General features: G+C 44.8%; 1 protein-coding gene across 1 annotated transcript; it reads left to right on the forward strand.

The window, feature by feature from the left end:
• Positions 1-1,610: 1,610 nt before the first annotated feature.
• LOC130885579 (40S ribosomal protein S11-like) lies at positions 1,611-2,138 on the forward strand. Its single transcript, XM_057787131.1, has one exon. It carries the CDS (start codon positions 1,630-1,632, stop codon positions 2,104-2,106), a length of 477 nt encoding a protein of 158 aa, XP_057643114.1. The 5' UTR covers positions 1,611-1,629; the 3' UTR covers positions 2,107-2,138.
• Positions 2,139-11,676: the final 9,538 nt, after the last annotated feature.

The raw sequence follows: 11,676 nt of genomic DNA on the forward strand, positions 1-11,676 counted from the left end.
AAAATGAATCATTTTTTTTTAATCATGGTGCAACTTTTGCTAAGCACAAATTAGTTCACAAAATCAAGACAATAACTCTATACAGTTTGGTCTTATTTTCCTTATTCTGATATAGAAATGAAGCCCCAGAGAAAGTGACCTGTCCAAAGTCACAGAGCATATGAATCTAATGGCGGGGTTCAAAGACAAGGCTGGCTTCTTCAGCACACGAGCCACCCTTTCCAGTGGCTGGCACTTCCTGTGTTCCTGTTACATACAATACACACAGCAATAACAGCTAAGGAAGCAAGTAAGTTCCAGGCTATGGAAAGGGATTCTAGAAGAGCTAGCAGAACCCAGAGGAAGGCAGGAAGTCATCAGAGCCTATGGAACATGAGCGGGAAGATGTGCGGGCCACCTGTCTGGCCGACTCTTATCTTCAAAACTCCAAAGAACAATACCACCTCCTGGAGAATAACCAGAAGTCAGTTGGCCCAACCTGGCCATGTGTTCAGGCAGCACCACTCAGCCTTGATCAGCGGGGCAGGCTTAGGTGCAGCTTGCCGAGAAGGAAGCAAGGTCAGGAGTTTCCTGTGAGTCAGGGCACTGTGAGCCCACTAGAAACTGCTCCTCTGCCTTGGAGAAGACTGGGAGCACTAGGAGAAACATTCCCTCTCGCCTAGGGCCCACGGAACCCTACGTGGAATTCTTGACGGACTCCTGGCTGTTCCCTGGGCTCATGGACCAGTTTGTATGAGCTGGCCCACCATCAACAGATAAGTTTCCTTAGCCAAGTTCTCCTCCTTAAGAGGCCTACGTGGCCTATGCCTTTCCTCAATTTATTTCCCCACTCCCCTTACCCCCTCTCAAGGTACTCTCCAACACCCTACCTAAATCACCTTCCTCCCTCAGCGAATATCCAATATCCTCTGTATTCTCCTCCTCTAATAAACACCTTCAGCCATTAATCTCACTTGATTTTGAACTGTATTTACCATCCCTATTCCAAGAGTTCAGAAACATTTTCCCCTTCTTAGCCTTCTCTCCTGCCAACTAGAATAAAATTGGAGATGTTCCCCCTCTGTGTTCTTAGGTTTTCCTTACATCAATGAGTATATGTCTGAACACGATGGTGAAAAAGACCCACAAATATAATAACTACCTTTATATAGCCTTTTCAAAGGCTTCTTTGTGTATTATTTCATTTCTTCCAGCAGCCCTGCGAGACTATCCCACTCTGACATTGCTGTATGAGGTCCCGCCTGAGGTCCTCACTGGAGGACAGAGTCATCTAGTGGCTGGTGTCGGTGCCAGCTGAGACTTCTGGAGCTGATGGCCACAGCGCCCACCTGTCTGTGGCTTGGACTTCCTCACAGCATGGCTGTCTGGAGTTGTCAGACTTCTGGTGACCCAGGACTCCACGGGTGAATGATTCTCAAGAAGACCCAGGCAAAAGCTGGGCTACCTCTTCTGCTCCTGTGTCTGAAGTCATGCTGTATTACTTCCTGATGCATTTCATTGTCAGTAGGCTGGGCTCTGGTTCACAAGGGAAAGAAGCCGGGATACTGCTCAATGAGGAGAGTGTCAAAGATGCTGTCTAGCATGATTTTAAGTTATCACAAGCTCTCTTTTCCTCAGGCTGCCGGGAAGATGGCGGACATTCAGACCGAACGTGCGTACCAAAAGCAGCCCACGATCTTCCAAAACAAGAAGCGTGTTCTGCTTGGAGAAACCGGCAAGGAAAAACTCCCTCGGTACTACAAGAACATCGGTCTAGGCTACAAGACGCCCAAGGAGGCCATCGAGGGCACCTACATTGACAAGAAATGCCCTTTCACTGGCAACGTCTCCATCCGAGGTCGGATCCTGTCCGGTGTCGTGACCAAGATGAAGATGCAGAGGACCATTGTCATCCGTAGGGACTATCTTCATTACATCCGAAAGTACAACCGCTTTGAGAAACGCCACAAGAACATGTCTGTGCACCTGTCGCCCTGTTTCAGGGATGTACAGATCGGCGACATTGTCACTGTGGGAGAGTGCAGGCCCCTGAGCAAGACCGTGCAATTCAACGTGCTCAAGGTCACCAAGGCCGCTGGCACCAAGAAACAGTTCCAGAAGTTCTGACCTGGAACAAATAAAGTTATTTTCTGGCTACAAAAAAAAAAAAAAAAAAAAAGTTATCACAAGTCCACACTGAACTGACTGTTTTCAATGAAGAGCATCAGCGGGAGGTGAGGAGGTTGGTTATTCAGCAAGTGAAAGGCTTACCACACAAGTACGAGGATCTGAGTTCAGTTCCCCACAACCCACGTAATACCAGATGCAGTCGTGTTCACCTGTAATTCCAACGCTCCTATAGTAAGAGGGGAGGCAGAAACAGAAAAATGTCCAGAAGCTCTGGGGTCTGCTAGCCTGGCATATGCAGGAGTGAAAGCTAAGGTGGAAGGCAAGACCCAACATCAAAGCTGTCCTCTGACTTCCATATATGTGCTATGGTGTTGTAGGATATTTGTTTAACCAGACAAAGATGTGTTACATTTGTTCATGCTGCTTTGGTTAACTATGTAAAGATGTGTTGCATTTGCATTTGTTAAATAAAATTAACCTGGGCTCAGAGAGGCGGGGTTGATAAGGAGGAGCTTAGCGTGGGCTTTTTTTAAAAAAAAAAAAAGTTTGACTGGTGTGGAAGGGAGTGCCTTTCAGGATGGCAGCAAAGAGAGAAAGTTAGCCAGTTGCTATTCTAACTCTCTGAGGTCTCAGGTTTTCACCAAAGCCTTTGAATCTCAAGTTTTATTAGAAGATAAAGATTTAGTTAGAACTAATTTAGTGGCAGTAACAGAGCTATTGTCTGGGGGAACAGAATTCCTTAGCTAAAATGCAGTCATACAATAGGGAAAGGAACACTTATGGCTCAAACCTGCCTGTTCTCTCTCTCTCTCTCTCTCTCTCCTCACACACACACACACACATACACACACAAACACACCATACATATAAGGGTAAGGATAGGACTAATTGACTTATGTTTGAAATCCCAGCACTCAGGAAATAGAGAAAGGAGAGTAAGGCATTCAGGAAGAAAAGAAAAACAAAAACAAAAAAAAGCAACAACAACAACAAACAAACATAGAGAGGTGAGTGTCCTTTCCCAAATCATGCACCTGACTAGGAGTGAGCAGTGAGAAGTCACCTTTGTTCCCTATGCAGTGCTTTTCCTCTTCCTGCCATCTCTAGGCATGTGCAGAAAAGAGGGAGGAATCAAGACCAGCGACCCCTCTATGCCTTCTCAGCATCAGCAAGTAGCTGGGATTCATCTGCACCTCTAGGTGCAATTTGACAGGTGTATACCTTCTTTGTTACCTAGAAACTATTAAAGTACGAGCACTGATGACAGATGTATATTGTATGGAGGAGCAGGCTGTGTCCCGCCACCCGGCTAGCTTAACCCCCCCAAATAACCACAAGGAAATCGTATTAATTTAATTACCACCTGGCCTATTATATCTAGCCTCTTTTTGGCCAACTCTCACATCTTGATTTAACCCATTTCTAATAAATCTGTGTATTACCACGTGACTGTGACTTACCAGCAAGATTCTAACCAGCGTCAGTCTCAGGCCAGAGTTCATGGTGTCTTGACTCTGCCCTTTTTCCTCCCAGCATTCTGTTCTGTCTCCCCTCCTCCCTAAATGCTGCCCTATCAAAAGGCCAAGGCAGTTTCTTTATTCAACCAATAAAAGAAACATATAAGCAAAAGACCCTCCTACACCAGCTGTGTGTGCCCTGTATTAACCCATCTATAGGGAGCAGATATGGCCCTGTCTACAACCACACAAAGGGGCTGAAACTGAGCTCAGAGCTGGCAGATGGGCTTAGGCCCAGGAGCTAAATGTGAGGCTAGAGCTAAGTCTGGACCTAAGGACAGGAGTGGAAGCTTAAAGGAGAGAGGCTGGGGCTGGGCCTGGTAGCTAGAGTTTATGTTGGAGGCTAAAGGCTTGGACTGGGGATGGGAGATAGTTTAATTGAGAATGTGTTCTGGGGCCCTCAGGACTAACAGAGCTAAAGGATACAGGTTAGGGCTGGGGCTGGAGACTGGAAGCTATGGTATAGTGTAAATCCAAAAACAGAGGCTGGAGGCTGGACTCAGGAGTAAACGTCTTTAACCCCACTTTCTAGTAAGATCTGGTACTCAATCCAAAGCCAGGACGCCTGCTTACACATTTGATCAGTACTTGCTAGTGATCGATCAGTTAGGTTTTACTATTGGACTTGTCGCCATATTGATGTAGTTGAACATTTAAACAACTATAATTTGTAAATTTCTTTAAAAAGCTTTTGTTTGCTGGGTTATGGTGGTGCATGCCTTTAATCCCAGCATTCAGGAACCAGAGGCAGGTGGATCTCTTGAGTTTGAAGTCCATCTGGTCTACAGAGGGAGTTCCAGGACATCCATGGCTAGACAGAGAAACCCTGTCTTGAAAAACAAATGAAAAAGCTTTTGTTTTAGTTTTTAAATTTCATTTAGCTGAGACACTGAAATAAAACAATATGATTTGGGGATATAGCTCCACTGTGGAATAACTAGCGTATGCAAATCTCTAGGTACAAGATAAAACTCCCAGCATGCAAAAAAATTAATTAAAAAACCAACAAGAGCTGGTAGGGTGCTGCTCAGTTGGAAGAATCTGACATGTACAAAGCTCCACATTGGATCTCCAGTTCCTCAAAATCTGGACATAGTGGTGCCTAACTGTAATCCTGGTGCTCAAGAGTTGGAGACAAGAGGCTAAGAAGGTCAAGGTCATCCGTGGTTACATCAGTAGTTCAAGAACAGCCTGGAATACATGAGACTCTGTCTCAAAAATAATAGATAGATAGATAGATAGATAGATAGATAGATAGATAGATAGATAGATAGATAGATAGATAACGCAATCATGTAGCCATAGACCTTCTTTCCCTTTCCTTCAAGTCAAAGTTGGGGGTTCTGTGTAATGCCTAAAATGTGTGAGCTAATATTTCACAATTAAAGTCAATTTTCCATTTAGGAAGACGGGCTAATGAATTCATTGTCATCTGTAATCTACTGACATTTCTATTAGGAACAAAAGCTACATGTACCTTGTGATCCAGATGTCCAGAAGTCATGCTACGAAAGCAGTCAACAAACCCAAGAAGTTGAGACCTCTAGCCAAAGCCAAGGTATCATGTCTCATGCCAAGCCATAGGGCCACAGTTTAGAAAAGCTGCATACTCACCAAACACAGAGATGAAGCCAATGAAAACCAAAGAGCATACCTATTGAACAAGATCGTAGCCCAAGAACAACCTCCACACACCTCAACCCCCTTAGCTTTGTTGGTCATTTGGCTTCTGAGACAGCGTCTTACCATGCAGCCCGGGCCTGTCAGGAACAAAAGATCCCCTCGTCTCAGCCAGATGAGGGCTGACCCCTTTTGGCAGGCTTGGCTTTGCATCCCACCTACATATGCCTTCACCATAAACCCTAGAGGATAGCTCTCAGAGGCTGTTGAAAACCCCCAAGCAATAAACCCAACCGCCCCTCTGAAGGCCCATTTTGTAGAGTCACCTGACATGGTGACTGGATGTTTACAGGCAGCAAGATAGAGGAAGGGAGCTCTCACTCAGGTTAATTGGTTGCACCATATACTGGCTTATCTCAGTCTCTCTCATTCTATTTTCCTAAGTAAACAGGGCTCGGTAGAGGATCTTTAAAATCTTTGTTATAGTAATTTTTTTTTTTAATTTTTTATGTCCCCCAGAATCTTTTATTTTACATAGTCATGTCAGGGGTGTTTGACATTCTTTTTAGGAAAAAGAGATGTGTTGTAACAGGCAGGGCTTTGAGATGGGTCCCCAACTCCTCTCCTTGACCCCCCGTTTGGTGCCTTGCTCTGTGAGAGCCTCTCTGTGAAGTTCAGTGCCCAGAGAGGCCCTATGGGGAAAGTGGCAAGGCAGTAATTGGCCCACATGCTGCCTGGTGGCAGGACCCAGCCAAGAAAGATAAGGACGATATGGAGGAGAATGAGGCCCATCCTTGTGGGGTTGCCAGACTATCAGTGACTCCCAGAATAAGATCAGAGGCAGAGTCTCTCATTGCCCCACCTTCATGAAATAAGTAATTTTCAAACATGTTGTCCTCTATAGCAGACCTCTTCAGTGAAATGAAGAATTATCCAGAACCTTGTAGGTTAGACATCTCAGATATGAGGGGAGGGGTGCAGAGAATATCCAGGAAATCTGAACTTTAAGTAAACCAATTACAAATATTTACCATTTTCTAAATAATTCATGGTTCCATGTAGTTGGTTGTTTTTTTACTCTTTTGGGGGGCCCACCACCCAGTTCCCAAATAATCACACACAGAGAATTATTTCTACTTATAAATGTTAGGTCTTAGCTCAGCTTCTTTCTTATCTGCCTAATTTAAATTATCACGACTACCTTTTGCCTCTGGGCTTTTGCCTGTTCTCTATTTCTGTGTATCTTTCTTTACTTCTTTTTCCATGGCCAATTGTATAACTGAGTGGTTGGCCCTGGAATCCTCCTCTCCTCCTCTTTGTCGCTCCTCAATCTCTCTTGCTTCCTGATCCCTCTTTTTCTCCTCCTATTTATTCCCTCTGCCTGCCAGTCTCTCCTATTCTTTCTCCTGCCTTGCTATTGGCCATTCAGCTCTTTGTTAGACCAACCAGGCATCTTAGACGGGCAAAGTAACACAGCATTGTTGTGGGAAGTCCTTCTGCATATGTGTTGCTTTTATTGGTTAATAAAGAAGCTGCTTTTGGCCAGGGTTTAACAGAATAAAGCCAGGCTGGAAGAGATATAGAAAGAGAGAATAGGTGGAGTTAAAGAGACACCATGTAGCCGCCAGAGGGGAAAGATTCGAGCTGCTAGCTGGGACCTTGCTGGTAAGCCATGAGCTTCATAGTAAAATATAAAATAATGGAAATGGGTTAATTCTAGATGTAAGACCTAGCTAGCAATACACTTAAGTGACTGGCCAAGTAGTAATTTAATTAATACAGTTTCTGTGTGGTTATTTCAGGGCTGAGCAGTCAGGAACGAACAAGCAGCCTTTGACAATAAAGTATCCCAGTGTTAAACAAAACATAAAAGAATGCAACATATCTTTGCATCACTAAAACAAAAATATTTCACAGCATAAACAAATGTGACATACCTTAAAATAATATTTCACAACAGTTTCACTTTTACTAAATAGTAGTTATTACTTCCCTAAAATTAAACTTGAACTGAATATTTTATTGCTAAATTGAACAGCCTACTGTAGATGAAAAAGGAATGGGAGTGAGGAACCCTTGGGCTCAGGAGCTCCACAGTCAGGCTTTCGGCCTCTCTGGGCCTAGTTTCCATTGCTGACAGAGCCAGAAGCTACCTCCAACAGGTCATGATGGAAGAGTGGGAGACCCCTGCATTCCAGAACTCGGGCTGAGGCAATCCTAGGGCTTCTATCAAATATCTAAGAAAGATACGCAACTCAGCACCTGCCCATGGTGGCTACAGAGAAAAGGGCTTTTTTGTCTGGGGCTCATTTTCTGGAAACTCACCTTAGACTTCTTGAATCTCCATAGATTCTGGCTTTCTATCTATGCATCATTGCTACCCTTCTTAAATGTGAGTCAGAAGCTGGTTATAAACTCTTGTGGTGCCATCATGAAGACTAGAATTTGAAACCCTGCACCCAGCTAACAAGCCACCAACTATGCTGCACACACCTATAACCGCAGCTTTGAAGGGGGCAGAGACAGGATGATAAGTGGGCTTGCTGGCTTTCAGACCAACACACACCAAAACAAATCAAAACAAGAAAATAAAATGAAATACACACAAGCCTTCCACTCAGGAAGAGACCCTACCTCAGTAGAATAGTTGGAAGATAATAGAGGAGAATGTCTGGAGCCTTCTTCTGGTCTCTGAAGGTGTGCACAGGAGTGTATAACCACACATATGCACGTGCATACATTAACACAGACACAAACACAAATATCATCAGCAAATAAAATCTTGTAAAAAAAAAAAATAAGCCAGGTAGTTGGAAACTAGGGATGATGCTCAGTATCTTGCCTAGCATGTGCAAGACCCTGGGTACAATTCCCAGTACCGAACACATATGAAAAATAGTAACTCAAAAATTAGAATTCAGAAACGTTTTAGAATGTTTTAGAAAGGTACAGTGACTCACACCTGTAATCCAAACATTTTGGAGACTGATGCAGGAGAATTGCCATTAGTTCACGGCTAACCTGGTCTGTATAGTAAGTTCCAGGCCATCCTGAGCTATAGCGTGAGACCCCGCAACTGAAAAACAAGCAAACAACCACAGAATCCAGTGCGGTTGTTTGATATAAATTCTATTTCTTTCCCCTCCTCTCCTTTGACCTCAAGTTACTCCCTCAGTCCAGCAAAAGGTTGGTCAAGCAGGTTCTAGAGCCTAAACAAAGTCCTAAGATGCCTAAATGGCTGCTCCCGAAGCTGTTCTCTTTCCTGGATTAGGGAGCTGAGTTTGGCCTCAAAGATTTTTCACCTTCACTGGTCTTAGAAGTGCTGCCTCTAGGGTCTCCCACCCCCCAAGAGTTTAAATGGCAAAAAGAGAGTAATGCTTTTCAATAGAAAGAGAAAACAGTCCTAAAGCTAGAGAGAAAGCAGCAATGGGGGCCAAAAGCTCAGAGCAGCCTTCGGGATGGGCTTTTAATGGCATGGAGCATGAGCAGTTCCCCAATACCTCCAGTACCCCCAGCTTCCAAGCTGGCTGTGAGCAGCTGGGCCGGCTCAGCTGGCCATAGATTTGTTTTCTCTTGGGGGTGGGGTGGGGGATTGTTGTCAAGGCAGTCCGCTCTCAGTTACCTATCCGATGGCTTATCTAAGCTGCTGGCAACTTAATGGTAAGGAAGAAGGGAACTGGAAGTCAAAAAATGGACTAAAAGGGGACCAGACATGAGACAGAGGAGAGCTTGAGAAACAATGGTCACAGATACGCCCTCTCCAGCATCTACAACAGTGCTGCAAAAACAGTGAAAACCAAGCAACGGCAAGAACAGCTTATTTCAATTTCTCATGGGTCTGTGGGTCTCTGCAGCCACCTGAAGCCTTGGCTGGACGGAGTCCTCCAAAAGGCCCTTTCATGAGTATCTGGCAGCTTGGTAGAGACCATAGGGAAGCTGGGTGGTAGTCTCCATGTATTCCCAATGTGTGGTCAGTCTGGGCTTCTTCCCATGCGGAGGTCTTAGCATAGTGGATTTCTCACAGATTGGTGGCTTACCCCTAAATGTGGTGTATATCTGGAGACCATGACAGAAGCTGCATTCTTATTTCTATGACTTGGCCTCAGAACTCACACAGTATCACACCCTTGTGCATATTGGCAGCAATGAATGGAGACAGCAGGTTAAAATACAAATAAAGAAAAAGAAGTTATGAGATGTGATGGTATTCTGGAGGTAAGAGTGGATGCAGTCAAGGTATTGTGTGTTATATAATTTTTTTTTAAGATTGATTTTTTTTAATCATGTGTCTGCATGTGGGTATGTGCACATGTATGAGGGTATCCTCCAAAGCCAGAGACATCCGATTCCCCTGGAGCTGGAACTATAGTCAGTTGTGAGCTTCCTGACTGATGTAGGTGCTGAACTGAATTCCAGTCCTCTGCCAGAGCAGTGCATGCTCTTAACTGCTGAGTCATCTCTCCAGCTCACAAATATAAAATTTTCAAAGACCGAAGAAGAAGAAAGAAGAAGAAGGAGAAGGGGAAGGGGAAGGTGTTGTAATAAGAGCGGCGGGGCTGCGTCCCCGGCACCCGGCCGCCCGCATGGCTAGCTTATGCCCCGAAATAATTACACGGAAACTGTATTCTTTTGAACACTGCCTGGCCCATTAGTTCCGGCCTCTTATTGGCTAGCTCTTACATATTGATCTAACCCATTTCTAATATTCTGTGTAGCACCACGAGCTGGCTTACCAGGGAAGATCTTAACCTGCGTCTGTCTGGAATGGGAGAATCATGGCGACTCCTCACTCGGCTTCTTTCTCCCAGCATTCTGTCTGTTTACTCCACCCACCTAAGGGCTGGCCTATAAATGGACCAAGGCAGTTTCTTTATTAAATGAAAGTAACTTCTCCATCAGGAAGGGAAGGGGAAGAGGAAGAAGAAGAAGAAGAAGAAGAAGAAGAAGAAGAAGAAGAAGAAGAAGAAGAAGAAGAAGAAGAAGAAGAAGAAGAAGAAGAAGAAGAAGAAGAAGAAGAAGAGAAGTGAATTAGAGAAGTGAATTACTTACTTGCCTCTGGTATATTCTAGAAACTAAAAGTACCAGGCCAGATTCAAGACAGGGGACTTTGGAGAGTGTGGCCTAGTTACCACAGTGTCCTTGCCATGCTTCTGGGACTGCAGCACAATGAAGGCTTCCAGGTAGCAAAAGTTACTTTGGTCAATGGTACGAAGGTGGTCCTCCAGACCTCAGAACAGCTGTGTGTGCTTGCTGTAGTTTAGATGATGAAGGTCCTTTGAAGGCTTGGTGGCCCAGACTGGTGGAACCCCTAAAGATGGGGCCTGCTAGGAGGTCTTTGATAGATGGAAGCGTACCTTTAAAGAGGATTATGGGACTCTGTCCACTAGGCTTTACATTTTCCGAAGCAACAAAATTCAGGTGGCTCAGTGGGTGTGTCTAATTCAAGAGGTTCTTTACTTCCTACAAGTACAAATATGTGTGTGCACGCGTGTATGTATGTGTATATCTGTGTGTACTAGAACATACATGTGCATTTGAGAGGATGCAAGTGTATCTCTGCATCTGACTCTGCCCCAGAAAAGACTGCCAAATGGGTAGTTTATTCTGGAAAAACCCAGAAAGTCTGGCAACTTATGTAGCTATGTGTATGGTCTCTTAATTTAGCCCTCATTCCAAATGCATGACACATCCTTTTGACACCTTGAAGAAATGTTTCTCAGATGGCAGGCTGGGCACCACAGCTCCAGGCTGCCAAAGGAAAACACACATCTCTGAAAATTAAAAGTGATTTAGATCCTCCTAGGAAATACCTCGCTTGAGGCCACTTGATGTGGTCATATATTAAGTGACTTAATCAGGAAAGGAACTCAGTCTCGGAGCAATTAAGTCCCTTTCTGGGCTCTCTTGGATCCCCTGACGAAGGAAGGGGAATGTGTTCATGATATATTCTCTCCAGAGGAGAACTGAGCCCTGAATTGGACAGGGGTTTGACTGGGTAGCCAGGAAGACTGCTGCCTAGAAATATACCGAAATCCCCTCCCTGGTTTTGGGGACTTCGCTTTGATGGAAGCCAAGATGTCTTTTAGCATGGTTTCATTTGCCCGTGCAGCAGGAAGGTTGGAGTCACAGACTAGCAGGAGGTGAAGCTCTGCCCTCTCCCTGGCCCAAGCCTGCCCTCCCTCTGCCAAGGAAACCAAGACAGAGTGTCAGTACACGAGGCCACACACTTTGACTTTGGCCTAACACCACCCAGAGCTCCTTTCTCCAAATGCCTGGCTTTTGACTAAATTAGAGAGGAAAGGAGGATTCTTCAGGGCTCTATGGGGATACTGAAGGAACATTCTGGAAACCTGCCCCTCCCCCAAATAAGCAGATATGGAAAGGAGTAAGACCAAATGAATTTGATAGTCCTGTGCCTGTGTGAAAGCTG

This window comes from Chionomys nivalis, chromosome 1 (genome assembly GCF_950005125.1).
Source record: "Chionomys nivalis chromosome 1, mChiNiv1.1, whole genome shotgun sequence".
Taxonomy (NCBI): Eukaryota; Metazoa; Chordata; class Mammalia; order Rodentia; family Cricetidae; genus Chionomys; species Chionomys nivalis.